General features: G+C 42.8%; 1 protein-coding gene across 1 annotated transcript in view; it reads right to left on the bottom strand.

The window, feature by feature from the left end:
• thsd7ba (thrombospondin, type I, domain containing 7Ba) overlaps nt 1-25,543 on the bottom strand; it is a 127,575-nt gene that overhangs the window by 13,529 nt on the left and 88,503 nt on the right. Inside the window, exons 13-20 of the mRNA XM_071915740.2 lie at nt 23,705-23,971; nt 22,789-22,967; nt 12,566-12,571; nt 10,465-10,598; nt 9,156-9,312; nt 3,519-3,663; nt 2,388-2,503; nt 701-818 (exon numbers count right to left, since the gene is read on the bottom strand). Of these exons, the coding sequence (XP_071771841.2) occupies nt 701-818; nt 2,388-2,503; nt 3,519-3,663; nt 9,156-9,312; nt 10,465-10,598; nt 12,566-12,571; nt 22,789-22,967; nt 23,705-23,971 (1,122 nt within the window). The remainder of the gene's footprint in view (nt 1-700; nt 819-2,387; nt 2,504-3,518; nt 3,664-9,155; nt 9,313-10,464; nt 10,599-12,565; nt 12,572-22,788; nt 22,968-23,704; nt 23,972-25,543) is intronic.

Raw genomic sequence — 25,543 nt, 5'->3', positions numbered from 1 at the left:
GTATGGATGAGCTTCTTGGAGTAAGTGGCAAACTGCACGGAGGAGATAGGCAAGCCAACGACAAATTAAAATTAATGAACTTGAGAAGATACTGTTGAGTCTCCCTAATTAACAGAATAACAAGCCCATCTCTCCAGGAGACTGGCTTTGGGAGGCCTAAGAAACAATGTATGCATCCAGGTTAAATCATTAACTATTGTATATTGCATGAGGTTATAACACTGCTTCCTCAAAGTGATGCCAAACATGCCACAGGTTGGAAATTACTAATTGCATTTTTGAAACCATGCCGAGGTAGGGTAAATATTTTATTTAGGAACGCTGAATCATTTATGATATCTATAAAGGTGAGGTTTGTGAAGTTTAGTTTAAATTAGCCTGCTATTTTTAAAATATGACCTCATAAGGGAAGGTTGCCCTTCATAATTAAACAAAACCCCAGTTCTACACAGAATTATAATGAAGTGGGAAAATTACTGTATACATTATTGAAGAAAACACAGCACAGTTCCCCCGTATAATAAGGCGTTGGATTACACGCGCTCATAAATATTTTAATGCATTTAAATGTATTCCTCCACAGTTCAACATCTTTATGCATGTCTGACTCGTTGAAATAATGAACCGCCGCGCATGCGGTCGGTCATGCATCAGCTCAACAGGTGGGTGTTCCTATTGGTCGGCGGTATGTTTGCGTTACCTTGGTTACCGCAGGTGTGCGAGCATTCCGCCCAAGGCGACCAATCGGAGAGCAGGCAGCTGACGGGACAGTCGACCACGCAGCTTCCAGAGAGTCTCCACTTGTTGATCAGACCAAACTGCAGAAAAACAACAGCAGAACCAGCCAATTAATTCCAATAAGCAGAAAGAGGGAGAGCCTACATTTGCATATTTTAGCAAAGAGATGGCAACATAAGTCATTTCAAGGCAGGGGTCCATTTGAGGACACAGCTCTCATGAGAGCGAAACGATGTCACTGTTAACTGCACTTTAAAACGGCATCTGTCTACAGGTTCTACGCTCTTTGAATGAAGCTTTCGCATGAGATTGCACCTGTCAAAACTTCTCATGAGAGTGAATCATGTTGTTTGTGTGTCAGCTACATTAGCTAACAGAGAGGAGACAAATTCCCAGCCATATGTTCCCCTGAAAGCAACTTCAGGGGGTTGTTAAAGAAGACTGATATCCAATTCGAAAAACTTCTTCGAGATCGCCATCCATCCCTACATGCAAGTCAAGGTAATAAAAGAAACTAAGCTGAAACATGTTTGGCTTGGTGGCAAGTAATGCTGGTAGAGGGATTAAATACAAAATCGTGAATTACAAATCAACAAAGTCGACTTCAGAGGGCTTTCTAAGTAATGTAAGCCAGCGTCAACAAAGCAGGAGCGGGAGCACTGCAGTGTCCATCAATTACTTTCCGTTTTAAAAAGCTCAACAAAACAGCATGTACAGTAATCTAGTCCAAGCAAAGTTAAAGTCTATTCTCATCAGTGTGTCTTCCAATTGTTGCCAGACGGTGAGTTGTGAGAAGTCATTTGCTGCGATCATTTACTTCCTGCTCATTCCCCTCTATATTGATCAATTTGTATAGGTGCAAGTGTAAGGAATAAGTATAGGAGAAGTTTAAAAGACTAACCTATTACACTAAGTCCAATCCATTACTCCTTGTTTTCCAAAGGCAGTTACTGTATTATCATTTGTTTCAAAGGGCAGCTACTGTGAATTCTAAAAGGCAACTACATACTTTTTTTCCCAACCATATTCAAATGTGTTTTCAATATGTATGAGTACATGTTTTCTTTGCAGCTACAAAAGAATTATGAAAGTGTAGAAGTGGCAGGAAGGTTGAGACGGACAACTTCACTAGTTGACTACACCAACTCATGTGTCATTTATTTTAACCACAGCACAAGACAATTTACTTCGCGCTCAAAAACACAACATACGTCGAGCTGACGTCAGACTCAGAAAACCAGACTTTCTTAAAGGGACCGTGTCTCCTTAACCCTGAGAAGCACACAATATAACTGTGTGTGTTAAACATATCCAAACCACAGATTATGGTGAATAATGTCCATAGAGTCCGCCACAAAAGAATACAATAAAACCTTTTCGTTATATAATGTGCAGTTGATTTTCCCTGTCTTTTGTGTAAAATAAAATGAAGTACCGCATAATAATTTTAAAACCATGAAACCGTTGCATATTATATCTGTGGGGGGTTGCTGATAGAAGTCATTACATAATGCCCCTTTAAGTTTCATGTCCCCTATTGAAACAGTCATATTATCTGAAAGTCAGGCAGATCCCCTCCCTGTGTCAGTGTTCCTGAGTAGACGTCTCCAGCTGTTAGTTAACTAAAGGACTGACTAGACAGAGGTTACCTGCTTGCACATCTTCAGCTCCACAACCTTGCCGTCACTACGAACGCAGTCCAGCAGGCGCGACTGTGACCCTTGACCGCAGATGGCGTTTTCACTCAGCTGGCATGTACTCCACTCTGCAATACATACACACTTTAAATGTAATACAATCCAATATAGAGCTATTCGATCATTTCTAGGAGTTCACGAGCTTACACTGAATCTGTCTGTTTGTGGTGATGTGGGGTGGGAACCAAGTGGGGTGAGATGCAAATGTGCAATGATTCGGACAGTAAATTTACCCGAACGTAGGCTCATTAGAAAAATAGTGAGCAGGAAGTCTTCAATAATTATCCATGGGCCAGTGAAGTAAAGTTTTTTCTTTTTTTTTTCACATTAGGTTAAGGTGTAACTTGCAGGAAATGAAAGATAAGGTATTCCTTATGTAGAAAGAAAAGTGGTCCAATGATACTGTATCTGGTTTAACCTAAATTAAGGACATACTGTCAAATCAAGAGCACTCATACTACAGAACCTTAAGTTATGTTAAACTTACCTAGAAGTCACAAATCTCTTTGTGCACAGTTAAGGTCTGGTACATTACCACTAGCCATTGAAACAGGTAGATATAGTAATACTTCTCAAGATGAAATTTGTGATTTGGGAGAAACTGAGAATGAGATTAATTTTATGTTCTATTATTTCTCTATTTAAGAAATGTGTTGTATAGCAATATTTCTTTTGGCTGGATTTTTTAGAAAGGGTAGTTTCTATATTGCTCACTTCATTTGTAAAGCATGGGGGGAAAGGCAGGATATTCTGTTTGTGTGATATCTGAGTTTGCTGAATCTTTTCTTTTTTTTATGATTTACACTCATGTAACTAATTAGGTGGTGTCAAGTAAGTCCATGTGGGCTGGGCACCTTGTGTATACTGTATGACACTTATAAATAATAAACTAATCAATCAATCAAACTAATCAATCAATGATGACTTATGACTTATGTATTTACCAATACACAGGTTCTGATCTAACGGAGGACAGATCTACTGGAGGGTAAAACCACCTAGACTCAATTTACCCAACTTTTTATGTGGGGAATTCAACCACAGTCTTCTACGCTCGGCCACTGGCAGCTCAGACCCGCCTACCTGAGACTGTGTACTGGTAGGTGAAGCAGGTGCTGTTGAGGACGCAGGGCTCCGACTGGACCAGCTCTGGACAGGCCGGGTCCTCCGAGGCCGGGAGGCGGACCACATGTCTGGTCCTGTTCCGCGCCGTGCCCTGGTCACATGGCTGCACAACAACAACAACAGCAATAAACATTTGAATCCACATAACTGCAGTTTTAGTATTTAGTGTTTCAGCTCAGGTCAGTACCGCATGAAGTCCACCAAGGGAAATCCAGTGTGCGCACATACACCAGACAGTATGGTAGAAGTCTAACAACCATCAACCAACTGGAGGCTGGTGGCTGTACATCCACACATCTGGAAGTGGTCAAAGTCAATGCATGAATTAAATATTTCACTCACTCCAATCATGCACATACCCCCCCTCCTCCCCACCTCTCCACCCTAGCACCTAGAAAGCACTAGCGCACTTGTCTGAATGGACTTCAGCTTTATTCAATACATATAAATGCCTCTTTTAATGTGATGCCATAAATATTGCACTTTCCGGCTGAATCCATACGAACGACCCGACAAAGTGCGAAAACGTGGAATTTTCTATGATACTGTAGGCATTTACAAGGTGCAGTGGAAGGCAGATGAAAACCTGCGCGATAATAACTGAGAGCAAATCACGATAACTGTAAGAACACAGCTTTTGCCGAATTTACCAAGGGACAGCGCGGTCGCATGATGAGAGAGCAGTGAACAAATCCCTCAAGTCATACGACAGTGTAATGGAAATATTGAATCTATGAACAGAGGAGCGAGAGGATCTGTGACAATGTGGAATTGTGGGCCGGCCTGGTCTCTGGGGGGAGGAAGCAGGAGCCATACTGATAAGGCTGTTTGCGTTTGTCCCTCCGGTCCTGATGCTGGGCTAGAAGCTGGGCTAATCTACACCTCCATCACCGTCACTTTCTAATGAGATGAGTGGCCTTTGAATGAGGCTCATGGATCAACTGGAGTGATTGTAACGCTAACGTTCACACACTCAAACCACCGCACAGCCGCACACATGCATTCCAAAGCAGCCGCATGCAAAAATGCCTAGAAACGCACACACACAAGTGAAAACGCCGCCAAGCATGATTACACACTTGCTTTATGCGCACACACGTCACATACTCACTCCCTCCCTCTCTCACTCTCATTCTCTCTCTCTCACACACACACACACACACACGCACACGCAGAGCAGTTTACCCTATTGAGATTCCTTGCCAGGGTTTTTCATTATCTATAACAGGAACTAATTATGCAATCCTGATCTGTGAAAAGATAATAGTTTGTTTGTATGCAGGCTGTCAGGAAAACTGCCAAATGCTAGAAATAGAACCAAAACAGGTTGTAACTCAGTGCGCAAAATGAACAACACGGGGAGTGAGCAACAACACAACAACAAATCTGAACAAGCAGGAGAAATTATAATTGAATAATAATACAGTGGTACTTCAGCTAAACACCTACAAGCAGCGTACGGCAGCGCACTCAACTGCGGTGGCAAACAGATCGGAGTTTAAAGCCACTGTAAGAAGGTTTTCTACGTTGACATTTTGGATTCGGCAAAGTAATCCCCGTGTTGAGATGAGTAAGACAGTAAGTTAGCCAGTTACCAGCCAATACTTACTTTCCTTGGAAGAGAGTTGGCAACAATTAGCTTGTAGGTAATACATTGACGTTCCCTTGCTAACTAGCTATCCAGTAGCAATGTGGCTAGTATGCTTTGTTCATCTACTCTTTTGGTACTATTCCCATGAGTGGTAGCTACAACTTTTTATTTATTTATTTTTTATTTAACCTTTAGTTAACCAGGCAGGTCAATTAAGAACAAATTCTTATTTACAATGACGGCCTAGCAAGAGGACAAAAGGACCTCTCGAAGGGGAAAAGGGGACCAAAAAAAAAAAAGAACACGCAAAAGAAACTAAACAAAGAACAATCCAGATAAGACTATCAGACACAAATGTTACATACTTCGCAGAGGCAGAGAAACCCAACACAGTATGGGAACGGGGAAATAATCAAAACACACACCAAACAAACAACCAAATAAAATTACAAGTCATGCAAGTCATGAAGCAGAACAGACAAATTTCTCTGTCAGTTAAAAGGCTGGGTGACAGTTGCAGGTGTGTGTGAACAACTCTGCAATGGAGTCCTTAACAATAGTGAGGGAGATAAATTTGTCCAGTTTCAAAGTTAAGGTTAAGGTTCAAACTTAACTTCTACTACCTCTTTTCTCTAATTTCCTTTTCTTCAGCTCGGTCACCACCACACCAGTGTCATTCAAGTTTGCCAGTTAGCTAACTTGCGCTCTGAAAAACTGTTTCTTTGGCTCTGCCCATTGAGGTTTAAAGGAAAAGACACAAAAGTCATACGTGCCACATCAGCTGACCATCAGCTGATCCATCCAAACACCAATCATGTTTGACCCTTCAAACAAGGTGTTCTATTGAAGCTGCCAACTCCTCATTTTTCCCTGCAGTTCCTACCTGCTTACTACTATCTGCTACATGCTGCTGCTGACTGGTTGTGCTGCTACTTGCTTCCTTCTTCAAAAAGAAAGAACCATGCTCGCACTGCTGGCGCTGTGACTCCCACTAGTGTGAGTCAAAACTCAGATAACTTCTACCGCAACGACGAGCCAGTCCTCGCCGCCCTTCGTATATCGTATCCAGACATCACTTGGTCACATGAATGCCTCCACTCAAGCCCTGAAACAAGTCTTTATCCTGCTTCATCAGTATTAATGTTTAATAGATTTGTTCTTTCCTCATGTTGCTACGTATTTACAGCTAAAACTGCATTTATCCCAAAGTATTAATCATTAATAGGTGGTTGGCTGGGCTGCATTCTCAATGTCAGGTTATTTCTGTAAATTACAGTGTGCATTTTGGCAGATGCTGACATGCTGCTGGCTGTCACCTCAGTGAAAAGCACATTATGATTGCAACATGCTGTTGCTTCACATACTACTATTTAGTGGCATAGAATATTTCCCTTAGATTGCAGATGCGCATCTTTCCGTATGTTCATTTGAAGGCACTTAGCATGCTGCTGAGCTTCCATGCCTCACACGAGAAGGGCATTGGAAGCATTTAAGGGGAATTGCAACATGCTGTTGCTACACATAGACTAGGTACATTCAGTACCTGTGCTGGGGGGTCATGCGCTTCCAGTCAAATCCTCATTCTTCCCTGTGGTTGACTGGTTGTGCTGCTTATTCCGACCTGAATCTTTAGCAGTGTTACTGACTGAATTTACTTTTATGGTGTGCCCTCAGCCTGCCTCGTTTACTTCTACTCCAGTTAGTAATTTCCTACATTTCCCAGAATGCCTTTCGACAACTCATTACTTTCAGTTGTGGGTTATAAGTGTAGGTGGAGAGAGTAATAGCAGTGGCGATGGCAGAAGAGTTTTTCCTGTTGAGAAAAAGTGAGACTTACGCCCCTTACTCAAAACGCAACGTCTTGTTGCTGCATTGCATTCTGGTCTATTGAGGCTACTGTTGGTGGAGAATTTCTCGATGTATGATTGTTGAACGTCGGTATAAAATGGCAGCTCTAGAAAGAAGCCCTCGCTCTTTGATTCACACCCGCTCTTTGATTTACCATTAATGTTTTAGACAGTTGAAACACTTTCTCCTATTAAACCCCATTGTAGCGGTGCTGCAAATATCCTGTGATGCTGTTTATGTTTGGCCAGTTATCCACGGCATAAGAAATTAGCTAAGATAAGAAATATACCCCCAAACAACAGAATGGGCCCAGAAGTGCAAGGTATATCACCAAAAGCTGTCTTTTTTAACACTGTTAAAAGTGTTATAGGTTGGATTCTTCCTATAACTTAACCAATCAGATTATTTCTGCCTCCAGAGTAGCTCTACCTCAACAACAACAAGAAACCAATCAGCCATAACAATTTTATCAGGCTGTTACGGTTTGATTGGCATTCAAGTTAACTGTAGACAACAGTGTTTTAGCCTTATAGTCGCTACATTTTCAGTGAGGTTTAGGAGTGCTGCCAAGGCTCATAGATTGACAAGATTGAATGAGACAAAATGCCTGTGAAGACATCTTGGACTAATTAGACGATCCCACCCCACCCAACACCTCCTCTCTCTGACTCCAATGTTATAGTCCAGTGAGCGGTTTGACAGGAAACCTATAACAGCAACATGGCGACAGGACCAGGAGCCTGTAGCGAGAGACACGGGACAGATGCTACTCATTCCTAGCCTGTGGGCTAACCTTCACCGGAGAATGGAAGGGCACTAAATAAACTGAATTAACTACGCCGCAGATAACAGTGTTACGCTAAATGTGATTTCAAACCACACAGGGTTACAGAGCAGCTTGGTTGCTGTACATACAAGAGCTCTGTATTATACAACACTGATGTATTAGAAAGCTGTGAATGTGTGTCTTTTTTAACCTTTATTTACCCACGGAAGCTGACTAAGCATGATGAAGCACACACTAACTGCTTAAAGCCACGGTAGGCAGAATTTCTACATTGGCATATTGGGAAGACATTTGTTAGTATGCTAATATGTTTAATAGCGCTGTTGCTCCACTATTGCTTTTTAAAATACATTTAGAGCCTCAAGCATTAGACAAATTAAGCAAACTTTGAAGCTGGAGGGTGTAGCCCCAGGTTGTCAATCTCCTAACCTCAAGGTTAGCTACTTTGGTAATGTCACCAAGTTCATATGTTCATATTTTGGTATGAATTATTAGGTGTCACTCAAGCTAGACTGCGATTTCTTACCTGCGTGCAGCTAGTGCGGATGAAAAACAGTGTGTTGGGCTGGCACCAGCTTCCAATGTTCTGATTCAGGGATTCAAACCAGCAACCTTCTGGTCACAAGCCTGCTTTTCTAACCTCTCTAATCCCAATATCTCATGACTATCAGTTTATCTGGCCTTTCTTCCCCCTCCTTCTAAAGTAGCTTTATGTTCAGATTTCACTTGTTTGTTGTGGATTATGGCAGAGGTGTGACCAAGTCAACTCTACTCGAGTCCCAAGTCAGTCTCAAGTCTTGAGGCACAAGTCTAAATGTAGATTACCAAGTCAAGTCCATGACATTAATATCAAGTCTCAAGTCTAAATGTAGAACAGCAAGTCAAGTCAGAACAAATCAAGAGTCCAGTATCAATTTAATATCTTAAATATCTAGGACTTTTCAATGCAATATGGTTTTAATAGGATAAAAACTTGGTAAGAGCATCATGAGTTTGATTTCCATAATCAGTTTCAACTTCAATAAATTCATTAATTCCATACAAATTCAGAAAACAGAATTTAAATTCAGTCATCTGCTGGAAGTCATTTACACAAACACAAGATCTCAAGTCAAGACTTTAGAAACCTTTTCAAGTCATCAAGGTACAAGTTAGAGTCAAGTCCCAAGTCACCAGAACCCAAGTCAAGTCAAGTCTCAAGTCGTCTCTTCATGCATCAAGTCAAGTCTCAAGCACTTAAAATTGTGACTCGAGTCCAAGTCATGTGACTCGAGTCCCCACCTCTGGATTACGGCATTTTTTTCAATTAGCAAAATCAATCAACCAACCAACCAATCAATAAACCGACCACTCAATGAATGCTTCTTACCAGAGGGCAGTGGCTCCATGGTCCCCAGGGTGCCGTGACACAGTGGTCAGGACAGGGCAGGAAGCAGACTCGGGCTCTGGGTGGCATTTCGTCCTGATCACACAGGCCGTCCTCCACGCTGCCGGCCTCGCCGCCCGCCGCTCCCCTCCTCACACACCTGGCAGTGGAGAGAGCAGCAGTTGCTGTTGGATAACTAGTCTCTGGGGCACCGCTAACTGGGTCCTTATTTTTGGTTTCCAAGCACATTACTAAGTTTCTGTCTCGCAATAGACTGTTTTCTTCCCCAGGACAGAGTGTATTTTAACTGGCTCTCTCCAACTCTCACCATCTGTTTGGGTTCTCTAAACATTTAGCTATGTAGAGCTGAAACACTGGGTTCCAGAAGTAAATTTGCCATTGATTTTTTCCCATAGGAAATTTGATTATTGGCCTTTAACAGCGTAAGGTAGACTTACCATGAGCAATCACATTATGAAACGATTATATATCTTCCTGTAGAAGCCATCAGTCAGTCTGATTTCAGCTCTGTTGTTAAGAAATAGTCTTTTATTCCTGACTTCCTTGTAAAATACTACACTACAACAAGCTTTAGAGCTTTACTTTTATATGATATTATTTAGTATGTTGAAAATAAGGGAAAGGAAGTCAATAAGATCACTTACACTACTGTATGGGATGAATAGTTCATTCCCTCTTGTGTGCACAGTCTTCTGCCCTTGTCTATTTTATTTAGTTTTTCATATATTGTTTGTCTGAATCTACTGTTATAAGCTTACAGTTCAAGGAAGCTAGATGGTTCATTTCAAAGCTTAAGACTTTCTATATCGGGGAGTTTCTGAAATGTCTATGGAGAAAATGAATTAACTACCGGAAACCAGGGCCACTGGAAAAGGGGGCGAACGCTTTGCAGCTCTATTTCTGCAGCTGGGTGGTTGTTGTAATTAGGGCCAGCGCTAGGTCTCTGTAGCTGTGAGGTATAGCTAAAACTAGGCTTGGTGTTGTACAAAATCAATTCGGCTTGTTTTGACACAATGGCACAGTCGCACAGCTTGGCATCGAACCTTTCAGACGGCGCGGGATTCGATACAACACCTACAAAAAGGTCAAGACTTTACCGCTTTACTCTGTGTCTAATTGCACTAGTAAATGGGCATTGCATTGCATTAGTAGTTTTGTTTGTTTTCCCCTGGCGTTGCTAGTGTCCGGACCAGTGCAAGTGCCAGCTGCGGGAGCGGCGCCAGTGTAGCGCTCCCAGTATGTGTTGCGGTGCCAGGCGGCCAGGCTGCCGTGCCCGGCGCCCCACGCTGACCTGATCTTGCGGCTCTGGACTCCCTCCCCGCAGGCTGGCAGCTCGTCCACGGTGTTGATGGTACAAATGGACCAGGGCTCGGTCCTCCACTCGTACTGGCTGCATTCGGTGTGGCACGGTGTGGCCTCGTACACCTGCGCGCACACACACACACACACACACACGTGCAGGGACACACACACACAGGGGTTGCAGAGAGAGAGAGAGCAGCTGTAACCTGGATGCATGGGCGCGCATACGAATAAGCTCATACACACACACGCGCACGCACACGCAAGCATGCTACATGTGTAGGGGAGTTGGTGTATACACTGAATGTACAAATCACTAGGGACACTTTACTGATAAGATGAATCCAGGTAAAAGCCATTATCCCTTACTGATTTTTCTTATTAAATCTATACCAATGACAAAGGAGGAGATGTAGATAAAGAGAAGCAGATGAGTTAGAGAAGGATTTTTAAGCTTTGACAACCGAGATGTGGATCGCGCGACTCAACCTCAGCAAGATGCCCCAAATATTTTGTACATTCGGTGTGCAACAGACACTCAAAAGCACAGGCACGGAGCTCAGTCATGAGAAATAGAGATGCAGAGAGGAATGTGCACCCTTCACCTGAGAGGGCCTCTAAACAAACCGATGTGCACTTGCGATGCTGTAGCTACCACTGCTGAAAAGGAGGAAAAAAGCTATTCAGACTGAGAAAAAAAAAACCCTGCGCATGATATGGAGAGGACGACATGGGATGTGTAAAATAACAGTGATCATGGCAGAAGAGCCTTCGGGTTGAGGATGTTAATACTGCGGCTCGAACATCGAGCCCCTACGCTGCTGTATAACCTAGGGAGCATCCAGCGCAATGCTACCCAGCCTCCTGTAAACACATGTTTACTCTCAATCTATGTAACAGTCTGCCACAGTGAAAGGTGTACTCTAGAGGACAATTTGTGGAAAAAGCTATGACAAGCTGTAAGGTGTGTGTGCGTTTGTGTGCCTGTGTGTGTGCAGACTAGAGAGAGGGAACGAGTGCTGAGTATTCCCTCCCCTACGGGCCGCACAGACGCCCATTACACACCCTCATCATCCCCCATCTGTGCCTGCAGATGCCCCTGCTGGGTAAACTGGCAAACGCTCCACTCCTACTTTCTCCACCACTACAGTCTGAGCACAATCACAGCTAAACAGCTTATTCTCATTGCCCCGGAAGAAAAAAAAAAAAACGACTGTCTAGTCATTTCCCGCAAGATATACACAATTTTCCAAGCGCTAACGCTGAGCAAGTGTTTGTTCAGCACGGAATAGTTGTCGCTTAACCACACGGGTTGCGGCGCTACAACGCATCAGGCGTCGAGGTGGATATTTAATCAAGCGCTGGCAGGTTAAAGCTGATGCGTTGCCATGAAATAGGGGATAGTTTGACCGAGAGAGTCAACTGCTCTACGCTTGACGAGCACAGGAGAAGAAGAAGAACGCCGGATTTGCTCTGAAGTGCTTCTTAGGCCACCCGCATTAACAAAGAGCTCATATCGCCGAGCGCAGAGGAACAGGCTATCGGCTAGAATCGAGCGCTTCAAACGAGACACTCTCATTGGTTCTGCGCCGCGGGGTCAGCCTCTATCTTCTCCCTGCTTCAGTCTCTTTTATACACTTTGGAATTCAAGTACATTTTTTTTTTTTTTTTTTTCAAGAGGAGAAATACAAGAACGATACCCCGGCTCAGTTTCTTTTTGAGCGCGCTCTCAAAAGCTTTACCGACTATTCACAATATAATGAAGTCCCCAGCTCCTTTAGAAATGTCAAACCGAGAGCCTCCGAGTTGAAAAGGAGACAGAATTTCATCCAAGTGCACTTCACATAATATTTTTTTTATTTTATTTTTTTCTCCCATCCGTCCACGTGGCGCACTCTCTCTGATCAAACTATTGTTCTGTCTCTCGGGGTCCAAAAGACAGCGAGGGGGTGGGGGGGATTGGGTGGGTGGGGGGGATTGGAGGGGGAGGGGTGTCACAGGAGTGTGTGTGGGACTCGGACAGAACCCCGGCATGCAAGTCGGTTTCATTAGCTAAAGCAGAGCATAGGTACAGAATGGACAACACTGACCTGAGCCTGCGTGGATGTCCGTATTAGCAGTGCATGACAAGCCAGAAGTCGGACGGGGGGGGGGGGGAGAGAAGAACAATAATATGACCATTAGTTTTTGTTTTGCCTGTGTTGACAGAATATATAGATTTGCTTAACTTTTGATCAGAAAAGCCTTGCATTCTGCTCCGTGCTTCATTAATGAGGGGAAAAGGATGATTAAGTGCCTCATCATCGACAGTGAAGCTAGCGGTCCTGGACATTTTGCCCGGCTGAATGATTCATGGTGTGGAGAGCGTGAAAGTGCTGCAGTTGGCCGCAACAGCTGTGCCGGAGCCAGACCTGCAGCTGAAGGCAACTCAGAGAAATTAATCTGTCTGGAGATGTGGAGAGGGGGAAGTCGGCCTGAATGAGCATATGCTCCAGAAGGGCTGTGTGCTCTGTATCTAAACAAGGTTGTTAAAAGTAACTGTTATGTCTCTGACAAGTCACTGCTTAGACTGCTCTGCTGTCTATTTTACATAGTTAAAAGGACGTTAAAATATGCAAATCCTCTGATCTAAGACAGTGCTATTAATAGCTGTGAACATAAACACCTCTCTCTGAGCTAGAAAGCACAGAGGCAAGACTATAATCCATGACGGCATCAATGCACGACCGAATGAATGGGAGACACTGACTGGACTCACAGAAGGTTTCTTTGAGCTTTAACGACCAAATACTGTATGTGTCATGTTAGAGCAGTGATGAATGATCACAAAGAGTGATGATATGTCCAGCAAATCACCCCGGCTGCTCAGTCACATTTTCATTCATTCATTTAATCATTCATTCATTCAATCATTCTCAGTGGAGCTGTACATCTGAATGACATCACAGACTCAGGGGCATTCATTAATTCCTTCATTCATTCATTCTCAATGCAGCTGTACATCTGAATGACATCACAGACTAAGGGGCAGGGCAAAGTCTTCTTTCTCATTTTTGGTTATGGGGGACAGGTTCACTCATTCAAACGTCTTGGGGAAAACATATTTGTGTACTGAAATTGCTTGGTGCATAGTCATGGAAGAGGATTAGGGCCACATGTGAAACATGTATTTGAGTTCTTCGGAATTCTGACTTTAAACTGAATCTGAACATTAATCTCAGAACTCAAATAAATTAAAATTAAATTAAAATTTAAAATTTGGCACTAATCATCTTCCGTACATAGCACTGAAATGAAATGGTATTACTTTAAGCTTCATCTACGTCCTCTGTGTGATAAAGGTTATGGCTTACACCCAGAAAACACATACACACATGCATGCATTTATGCACACAGACTGTCACACATACTTACACAAGGACACATGGACATACACACACAAACAGGCACACAGACTCACACACACACACACACACACACACACAAAAGGACATGTGAATGTGCCAGCGGGCTCTCCTGAAGAAATGGCATTTTATTGTAAACAGAGAGAGAATGGGATGGGAAGCCTTAAAGACGAGCGCTCCCCCCCTATAAATCTCTCTAACTGTCAGTGTGTGACTAAAACTTCAAACAGATTGGGCCATTACTGTCAGCAGGCCTGTGGACGAGATAGAAAACAATGGCTCCACTGAGAAACACGAGGAGATGGATCCCCATGTGATGATGTCCTCTCAAATACACTCATGAGAGGAAAAATGTGCCGATGTAAAACGCAGGCGTTAAGACGACTGCCTGTCTGAATGAGACAGGTATTTGTGTGTCTGGGGGAAGATTCACACTGCTGGCCTGCGATGGAACGCTTGGCTTCGTTTGAAAACTGAACTTCAAGCTCATAAAATGGTGGAGATAAGAGGAGATGAAACTATATTGATCCCCGTGGGGAAATTAGGTTGTTGCAACAGCAAGAGTAATAGACTAGAGTAGGGAAAAAGACAAATACAACATAAGCACACAAATATAAAATATATATCTATATTGAAATAAGCAACAAAACAGTAAAAAGCTAATAAAAAGAATAAAGCAATAATATATAAATGTAAGCTGGTGTCAGTTTAAACACATTATGTAGACTGTATTGGTTGGAAATATGGTGTATGGATTACTAATGTGTTGATTATTGTTACTGCATTACCTTGCAGTTGTTACATACAGATGTTACTAGCAGTCATGATTGCTTACTTAAAAATGGATTACTAAATTATAAATTAGTGCTATGTATGTATAAACATTTGATAAAAATATCAGCATGTACACAGTATGAGATAGTTCTCCTCATTCAATTTTTGCATAAAGGTTACAATTGCAGGTAGCTGCAAACGTAACCTCATCAAGTCATTTAATATCTTTTATGATTCAAAGAGTTGATCCTTTGGTTGGATTCTTAACAAGTGGAAAGCTCACAGGAAAACCTGGAATACTTACTGAGAAACACAGACATTGAAATGAAATTAAATCAAATATAAACAGAAAACTTTATTGTTTAAGTGTTGAAACAAACACTACAGGGGACATGGTGCTTGTATGTTGTTTACCGTATAAAAAAGGGGGAAAAAAAGGAGAAACTACAACTAACTTCTGTTCCCCCTCTGTGACAAACTGTTAAGCCACTGAGGGTGCTTTACTGGGTGAAGGTGAATTAAACATCAAACATGCCAAAAACCTTTTTTCTCCAAGGAAGACATCCTTAACACTGAGAGCATTATCAGATGATAAGCACGCGTTTAATATTCACTTTTTTCCCCCGCCACTCAATCCATTTTGTTATTCTAATTAGCAGATAGAGGCTACGGCTAACCTTTGCATCTGAACTAAACGCTCTGGGCCATCTGGATGGCTGGAGGATTCAGACAAAGCTGGAGAGGCTCCAGGATTCGGCCTCTCTGGCTGGCAGCGCTCAAGAACCGCCGGAACAATATGCAGATTCACATGGTTTGTAATGCAGGGAGACACCTTGCTGTTTGGGCTGGGCCTGCAGGGGGAGAATAACACATGCCCAAGCATTGCTCTCCAGTAATTACACCTCATTGGCCTCAGGTAGCTCCGCCGCCAACTGGCTCCACAAACCTTTCATTCTAATGAAGCGGAGAGATGGGGGAGTTTAGCACCTGGCCGGACTGAGGTGTAAAAATCAAACATTCCCTATCTTTTATTTGAGATTACTTGAGTCTGGGCTCAGGCTCGTTTCCAGTACCACTTTCCTGACCCCTTGGACTCTTCTTGGTCTCATGCCTGTTTTGACTCGGACTTGTCTTGGTCTTAGCCACTTTTTTTCCCATCCATCTAAAAATGTCCAAGACACGTTTTTCTCCACCTGGGCCACCTTTGTTTATTTTCTCCCCAGCACTACAAACAGTTTAAGGGATTACGCCTGTATTGGTCCTCAAACTTGAGGACCCATACATACTTGAATATTGAGGGGTTTAGTACAGAGCTCATCTCTAGTGATCCTTAAGAAACTCCTTAAGAAACATCTCTAGTGATTCTTAAAGCAATATTCCACTTAGTTTTAACATGGGGGTTATTCGGATACCATTTAGGAAAGATAGTTACTGTTTGGGAGACTGGATCTACTTTTATTTTTAAATACTAATTTTAGTGTAAACCAAGAATAGAAATGAGGATGGACCCAGGACTGCTTTATTGTCTTAAAAGCAGGATCTGTTGTTGAATCTGTTTATGAATGTGTTAAATGTCAGTTTTCAGTGTATTTTCATGCCTCATTCAAATGAATGGGAAGTAAAAATCTGAATGCTACAAACTCGTCCAGCTGCATCTGATCTTGGTGATTAGTTTATATTCTGGTTTTCATGGTGGTCAAGAGCCAAATAACCCCCGTGTTAAAACTAAGTGGAATACTGCTTTAAGAAACTCCTTAAGCAGTATTTTTACATTTGAAAAGACATGTACAGTTTATTGCCTATTTTGATCTTGAATTAGACTTGATCTGCTCTGGTCTCGGTCTTGACTTGGTTTCGACCTGCTTTGAACCTGGTCTTAACTTAAACTCGACTGGACCTGGTCTTGGAATTAACTTGGACTCGATCTAGTTGGTCTACAGCTCTGCATGTAATGGACTACAGCTCAGCAGTAATACTTGTATGTACTCCATACGACCTGTAATAAAACCTCTGAATGGCTGCAACATGATAATGTGATGGTCTAGATATTTTCATGCACGGTGTCATACAACTGCAGCAAAAGCAGTGCAAAGATAATCTCGAGAAGCAACATCCCGTGGAAGACGTTTCCTGCAATGTTGTCTCTCACATTTGATGGTTTCCTCATAAATATCGGAAAGTACCTAAACAATTTTCACTTTGACAGGCTAATGTCAATATGATTCAAAGCAAGGGAAAACAGGATGATTGGTTGAGGCCAAATGTCTCATTTTCCTCCCTCCCCTGACAATACCTCCAGAGAGACAGTCTCAGTTTATTGAGATGACTAATTACGTCTGAATAGCTGAGTGGGGTTGAGAGGAAGGATAACAAATTTAGCAGAACCAAACACATTTCCCACTGTGAGAGGCCGCGGCAAGCCGCAGAGGACCGCACGCACTAATGAAAAGAGGCTTTATCCTCAAATCCAAGCATATTCTCCCCGTCTATGTGTGCCATTCACATGAAACAACGGCACCAAAGCCATCAATGTGACAGAGAGCATCAAGGCAGAACATCTCATTCAACAAGCCGCGGTTCATTTTCCCCCAATGTGCGCTCGGTACTGGCAGATCAAAACACGAGCGGCACAAATGGAAAACATATTGATTTTGTTGTATTCGATAAATAGGAGGATGCGATCCAACAGTAATGGGGATGGCATGTTGTTACGGTCGCAGCGGGAATGATATTCATCTAATAGAAATATACTGAAACTTGGTATTATCAGTGAATTGCTCAACACGACCCCAATTATTGGAATAGACATTGGGGAAATGACTAATCTGCCAATACAGCACAGCCTTACAGGCTTAGCAGGAAAATTGTGTATGCGCTAACTAAAAAAAAACAAACCTATATGATACAGTAGGCAGGGGGTTCCCCAAATTTTTAAGTAGCCAGCCAGATGGGAAAAGTAACCGGTGATGCCACTTTTTACCAAACCTTAAATATGTTTATGAAAGCATGACAATTAAAATAACATGAATAAACATTTTTATTAAAGGCTCAATGCTCAATTGAAAAATAAACGGATAATCTTTATTAATTGTGAATGCTTAATGTACTTTCTTGAGTCAGTGCAGAAATGCAATTTTTAATTGTAGGAAATAAGTAGGCTAAAACAAAAATATTATAATAGTAATAAATATAAGAACAAAGTTCATATTTTAGTCTTCTCAGAGCAACACTGGATCTCCTGATTACTACTGCACTCACAGAACTAAGATCCAATAATTATGGAAACATAAATCAGTTTAAATAATGAGGAAATGCCCCAATTTTTCATGATCATAACACTTGCATACTGGGGCTTTAACAAACCCTCCTAAAACAGAAGCCCTATGATCTTTCCCTGTTCCTCCCTTTACTTCTCCCATTTCTATTTTGAACATTGGCAAAATGGAGTCAGTGTGCAACTTGGGACTTGTCAGGATTGGTTAAACTTGGGTGGCAACATCAAAATCAAGGACCAGAATGGCTCGCGCAGATTAACATGACGTTGTTCAGTCAATAGCCTCTTTAGACCCCCCATTTGAGAGCGGTTTGGGTTAGTCCGAGTAGGGTGTAGCAGAACCGGACTGGACAACTTTTTGTTATGTGACGTAAGGTGAAACACTCGTTACGTTACGTAACATTACCATCGTTAATTTGAAAGAGACGGAGGTAAGTGTTGTGAGACATTCTCAAATCTTCTATCCAGTCTGTTTCCTCAACATTGCGGTTCTTCCTACCAGGTCTTCGGCGCAAATGTTGTGGTTAAAACTATTGAGTCCATGCGGTGAAAAAAGAGAATGTGACGCCGCTGTCAGTGACGGTTTATTAAGACCTTATGGATAAATTGACGCCTCTGGTTACTGGTGTCAAGTAAACCGAAAATACAGGCAATGGTAGCCGCCATATTGATCTGAAGTAAACGTTACTATGGTTACAGACATTATTTACAGCCATCGTGAGATCGTACCATACATATGCGCATTCACTCAATTCGGTTGTCACTACCAAATTCTGGCAGTGTGTACGTAGCCTTAGTGACATTCAGTTATAAAAGTAGCCGGCCAGACAGAGGTGGGTAGACGGCTAAATAGCCGGCAGCCGGCGCTTGGGGAACTCCCTGAGTAGGTACGTTTCAAAACAGCGAGTGGCAGCGCGAGTGGAAAAAGGCAAGTGTGAAGAAGAGAGGCTTCTTGATTTGGATGTGAAATTTTCCCCAGGCTCCATGCCAGCTAATCATCCACACAAACAAACACACCTGTCTTGCACACATACAAATCACACACACACACACACACACACACAAATACCTTCCCCAAAACACCCACCATATGGCAGAGGAACATTGGAGGTGGACAGGAAGGATGTTCTCCACAGGACGGGGCCAGAGTGGATGGAGCAGAGGCCCCGGGCGTTAAAGGCATGAGAAATAACTATCTGAGCTGTCGCAGCAGCTGGCAGACAATCAAGGACAATAACACTATCTGTTGCAACTCGTGGAAATAGTGCGTAGGACCCGCTTGGCGTCGCAGCACATTTGGCGGCGAAGCACTTGTGGGAGTTGCGCTGAAATTCCGACGTCTCCTGTAATTACCGACGCGGTTTGCACACTTCTCTGGGAGCTTTGCTTCGACATCTGTGGGCTTTCTGTAGACGTTTCTTCGGGCGTCTTGTCTCCAGACACAGGCAACAAATAAGTGCTTTAAAATGGATTCATAAAGATCCACTGCTTTATAGCCAGTTTGCTATTGTCAAACATATCAGATTGGGAAATGCTCCCTGAGAGGAAAAAATGTGGAGGTATTTGAATGTAGAATATGAATATTAATCAAACGGCAGTGGTAGAGAGATAAGCAAGTATGAGAAAGACTTTAACTCTCTAAGCAAAAAAAATGGAGTCAAATATTGTGGAAATGTCACTAAGCTGTGTTTTTTTCAGTGTTAGATATTCATTACCCCATGGAGTACACAGACAAATGTGAGTTGCAGGGTCGCCTAGTACAGTGGTTCTCAACGTGGGGTCCGGGGACCACCAGGGGTCCTTGAGGGGGTTCCAGGGGGTCCCCAGCAAAACTGATGAATTGTTAAACTTCACCATTACTTAATTTACAAGATGTTAACACAATTAGAGAATGTAGAAGAATGACTGTTTTGATCATAGTCTGTTATCTATCTACCTACTAGTCTATGGAATGGAATTCTGGACAAAATCATATCTAACAATAAAAATATTCTCAGATTTGGGTCCGAGAGACAAAATCTCATCAAATGGGGGCCTGTGGCTCTAATGTGGACTACATTAGGGGTCCTTGATATGAAAAAGGTTGAGAATCACTGGCATAGTGGCTAGAAATTGTCTTGTAATGAAAACGTGGCGGTTTGATCCTCTACCTGTGGATAACTTCTAAATGTCTAAAATACAATATTTATGTTGTGCATCCGTTTTAGTTTGCTACTACTGATCATCTTCTGGATAAATAAATTAGCTACATGCAATTCACATGACTGCAATTAGGTACATTCCTCTGAAAGAGATTTCAACACTTTTTTCTCCAACTCCCACTGAAGACCAGATTTTGCTAAGCATTGTTCCGTGATGACAGGCTTTTCACAGAGGCGTTTCATGAATTAATCTCTTGCCTCTTGATAACATTTTACACATATGCCATCGCTGAAACTCTTCGGAGACTACCTCATTAACAGCTTACTTACAGTTTACTTAATAGCACTGCTCCTACACAGTCTGTTCGGCATTGTGGCAGATTTTGCTCATTATTTTCATGGTGGCATTCTCTCCCTCTCTCTCTCTGTTTCACTCTCTCTCACTCTCCATCTCTCTATCTCTATCCCTATCTTTCTTGCTCACTCAACTGTGTGAAGAGAGGATGAGCTGTGGTACACTGTAAATTTCATCTCTGTCAAGCCAGTCATTTCTGGCAGCGGCTGGAGGGGAAACATCTGCTAGCGGGAGCGGGAGCGAGGCGAGACGGCTAAAGTGCGGGTCGCAGCGGGTGATAAGAGAGCATGAGTCTTGGTTGAGAGGGGTGAGGCTGACCATTAGGAACGGGAATATTCTCTGTCACGTCGAGCCAGCTCCAGTGAGGAGCAATTGTCCGTATGAAGGGTGGATATGGTGGTGTAGGGATGGGACGGGATTCTTATCTCATGATGCGATACGATATGGTACGATACAATATGATACGACATGGTACGTTACGTTACGTTACGTTACGGTGCGGTACGATACGATACGATACGATATGATACGGTACGATACGATGCGATACGATCCGATATGGAACGGTACGGAACGGTACGATACAATACAATGCGATACGATACGATACAAGATACGCGATACCCAATACGAGGTTCACGATTCAATACAACCATGATACTATGTTTATTTCTGAGCCACAAATCTTTAGCATTGGCTTGCTAGAATGTAAGCCATTGGGATGGTCAAGCAGAAATGGAGCTAATATCGCGATTCATTTTTCTGCCCCGCGATACGTATTGTCACCTTTTTATATCGCGATATATTGAATTTCGATATATCGTCCCATTCCTACTATGGTGTTATATGGGACTGGGTAGCTCAAGCAGAAAGTAGCTCTCTCCAAGGCGTTGTAGAGAAGTCACCTCTGGGCATCCAGGTGTTTCCGTGCTCAGCGTGCCACAAGGGAGAAGTGACCTTGCCTGTCGGTGTGTATTGAACCGGAGTGGAGGTTACAGTACCTTTCCGCCTGCACCTTGGACAGATGTACTTCACTTTAAATGGCCCATTTTGATAATGTTAACAATGAATTCTCGTTCGCCCCCAGGATAAATGCTCTGATTTGGGTGGAGAGGGTTATTACAGGGCACTACAGCGGGGGCCATGCAGAGCTTGTTAGTGGGCACTTAACCATCTGTACACAAATCTCCACGAGAGCACGCCGGAATATTTTTCATGCCGCCGCGCCTCATCTGCATAGTGACCTCTACAAACTCAAGTGTCCTTTCAAGCCCATTCAAGCATACAGGCAGCATTCATAAAACACTTCCCCTCTTTAAACCGTGACCCCATGAGAGACATGCTGTCACAAAATATTCAGAGCGAAGGATAAAACCAGACTGTGGAATATCAAAGGCTCCCTTCTGTCCACTCCCCCCCCCCACCTTTTTCGTTCACATCACTCTGTGGTTATGTCAAGGAAAGGGCATGTCTCGCAAGCCAACACATTTGATCTGGCTGAGGACACTGGAAAACAAACAGGACACCCAGGAGTCCCACTGGCTGATGGGTAATAAACCTTGTCATTGAAATGTGAGCGGAATGCGACAACTCCGCCGTGTATTTCGGAAACAGCAAAGGGCTGCAGCGCAAACCGTGACTGGAGGAGAATATATTCCAAAAAAACAAACTGGAGATGCATAAAAAATTAAGATGCAAACTACTGCATGCGCGGCACCAATGTTCCTAGCGAGACAGCGCTGTTTGTCTGTGTAAAACATTGGAACCCTGCGAGCGTTATCAGCATTATGTATGCTATTTTTTCTGCATACAGCATGGCCAAGCCAATTATATGTGCTGTGGTAATGAACAAGGGCAGCGGAGTCACAAAGGCCATAGGTTGTCCTCATCTGCATTCTCTTGTCACCAGCAGCCCAGGAGTTTACGCACAGCCAACTATTGTTATGGTCAAGATACAATAAATTAAGTGGATTCTTTCTCATTAGTCTTTCTGTAGGCATGGGCACAAGCCCGAGAAAGAAGTGAAGGACAATGCAGATGGATGATGAGATCGACTTTGTTTGTTAGGTGTTGCTGTGACTCCATATGGAAATCGAAATGCATTATTCTAAGCTACATAAAGCAATATGCTAAATTGTATATGAGAAAAACACAGTAAGAGAATGGCTCAGAATGGCTCCAAAGAATACTAATCTGACTTAAATAATTTCCCCTCCAGACATACTGACAGCATAGGCATCATCATAATTATTTCTATTTGTGGTTCAGAATCTCATGATTACATCTACCTTCCAATTCCACAGTTCCTTCCACTCTTTCACTGTGCAGAGTGTCGTGGCTATATGAGCACCGGCGCGAGCCTCACCTGGTTTTTCAGATCCAGTTTGGGGCAAGGTCGGCCCCCGTTGAAGGCCTTCTCCCGCAGCCACTTGGACCGGATCTTCAGCCCGCCGCCGCAGGACGCGCTGCAGGCCGACCAGGCCGACCAGTCGCTGAGCTTACAGTCCAGGGGGCAGGGGATGTGGCACACCTCCACCACATAGCCTGGAATTGAGCATTGGCAGAGGGGAAGGGGGGGGGCAGTCTGAGTCAGGGTTGGCCGGGGACCACGGTGAGGATCACATAATGTCAGGAGACACTCCCCTGACTCGTGCTCTGCCAGACCTCTGACTCACTTACAGTGACACCGGGAGTTGATAATCTGACTAATGACTGTCTCATTCCAACACTGAGCCAAGACGACAGAGTGAAAATGTTCAAGGTTTTTATACTAAACAGCAGCCTTTGTTTGTACTTTTTGCATAAATTTAACCGCATTATCCTCCTAACTTTCTTTCAAATTACAATGAAAGATACAGTTAAGACAAAAAAATAGACAAAGGATGCAGCAACTAAAGCCTTTGAACAACCACCCACCCACAAGATGCACTAGGGATGCACCAATACCACCTTTTTATTGCTGATACATTCTGATTACTAAACTCATACTCACTAAGTATTTGCCAATACTGAGTGCATTGCTTTTACTGAACCACACAGACCATTGGTTGGGGCCCAAATCATTGAGATATATATTACATTTTTCTCTATCAGAGAAATGTAACATTTGTCTATGTGTGAAAAAGACAGAAAATCATATTGCTAGTAACAGATTTCAGTTTTGGTTACATTTTTTTGAAACTGATACCCTGTTGTAGGCTGATATCTGCCCAATATTTGATACCAGTAGTGCTATCAGTGCAATCCCTAATTGCTGCAGTAAATTTCTGTGAGGTGTCTACCTGAGTCAGTACAGAGCGTGGGGTTGACTAGGTGTCCCTGCTGGTCAATGCAGGCCACAGCCTTGTATCGCTGGCCCTGGCCGCACTCCTTTACCTCCCGGTGGCTCGTCCAGCCTTGCAGGGACCCGGGTGCTGAGGGATCAGGGAGGATGCAGGTGGACCAGTTCCCATAGGGTTGGGACAAAAACTCATCACAGGGACATGTCTCTGTCTCCACCAGCGGGTACAACTCCTCCTTTAGGCAGTGCTCCTTCTTCTTACTGCGCCCTAAGGAGAAGATGGAGGACAAGATGGAAACAAAAAGGTGACTGTGTGTTGGGTGGGTGATAACCTCATAATGAATAGGGTTTGAAGCTAACTTTCACTCTCGCAGATTGGAGTTTTAGTTATACAAACAGAACTCAGAGGCCCGAGCTGCTCTGGAGGCAGAAATAGCCTCAATTGGTTGAGTTAAACCTCAATGGGCGGAGCCAAACAACGACAGTTTTTCACGTAGAAGTAACTAAATTAAATTAAAAAATTTAAAAAAAAAATAAAATTAAAATTAAAATTTGAATGGCAAAAAAGGAACTCTGGTCAAAATATGAATAAAAAATATAAATGGCAATGACTTTTTATTCACTTATTCATGTCCATGGCATTCATGATCTTTGAAGGTCAGCAGGCTAACTAGCTTACCTAGATAGCTATAGGCTAGTATGCCTAGTTTGAACTTGGATGGTCAGCTAGGCTAACTAGCTAACCTAGATAACTAAGTATGGCTAGACTGCATTTTTTTAGTTGGTAGCAGAGCGCTAGGCTTCATAATATTAGCTACCTCCTCTCTTACCAATGACTTAACTCAACCAATGAGATTATTTCTGCCTCCAGAGCAGCTCTGTCTCCAAAAAACGTTTCTTTTTCTCCAATTTGCAAGTTTTTCACCAAACAGCTACAGTGGAAAGATAATTCAGAATATCACCCCACCAATGTGATTGATTAGCTGCCAAAATGGTTTTTAGAACAGAATATAGACTGAAGACAATTTGGCAGTCTGCCAAAGTGGATGGTACAGAATTTAAAATATGCCATGCAGATACATTTTGGAACAGTGCATAAAGCATTATACAGCAGTTTTACTTCATTCTCTTTAGAGGAAATTAATATAACATGCAAATGAATCCAAAGTGCTCTATGACCTTTAGCAAGGAACCACTTTCCCCAATATGATGCATATGCAGATAGTACTCTAAATCTCCCCAGGGAATGATTAGCGCATGATTATATTAAGCATTTTATTTGAAGTCCCTAAAGGAAATGGTGCCGCACATTCCCTATCTGTGTTACATCACTGCCACTGCAAGCCCTAAAGGTTTGAGCTGAATAATTATTTTTCTGGGTCATGTCAATAGCACTGACACCTCTTGTGTAACTAGAGAGCGCAATTCAGAGGAGATTATTTTTCATTCAATTTCATTCCTATATTTTAAACCTTATGTGTGTCAACTGTATGCAAATGCGCAGCAGGAGGAGACACTGGACCCCCTGCTTGTCTTCATGATAGCGCACAAACTGCTACAGCTGACTAGTCTCCCGCTGACACTTTTTTTTTTGCGAGCTCTTTTTCTTAAAACCCTATCACTTGCCCTGTCTCTCCTGTCATACATGTATTCCCTTTCTTTCTTTTTTCATTCACAACCTCTCACCAGCGCAGTGTGGTTGCCATTACTTTTTCATGGCCGAGGGTGCACAGACATAGCCGTCGTTTCGAGAGTTCGACAACTGAGGAGAGAAGGCCACCAAGCTTAAAGGAAAATTCCACCCTTGGGATAGTTTTACGCTATTGTAAATCATCAGTCG

The sequence above is a fragment of the Centroberyx gerrardi genome, chromosome 10 (genome assembly GCF_048128805.1).
Source record: "Centroberyx gerrardi isolate f3 chromosome 10, fCenGer3.hap1.cur.20231027, whole genome shotgun sequence".
Lineage (NCBI taxonomy): Eukaryota > Metazoa > Chordata > Actinopteri > Beryciformes > Berycidae > Centroberyx > Centroberyx gerrardi.
Note: the sequence above shows the minus strand (reverse complement) of the source record. Positions and strands in the feature narration are given on the sequence as shown.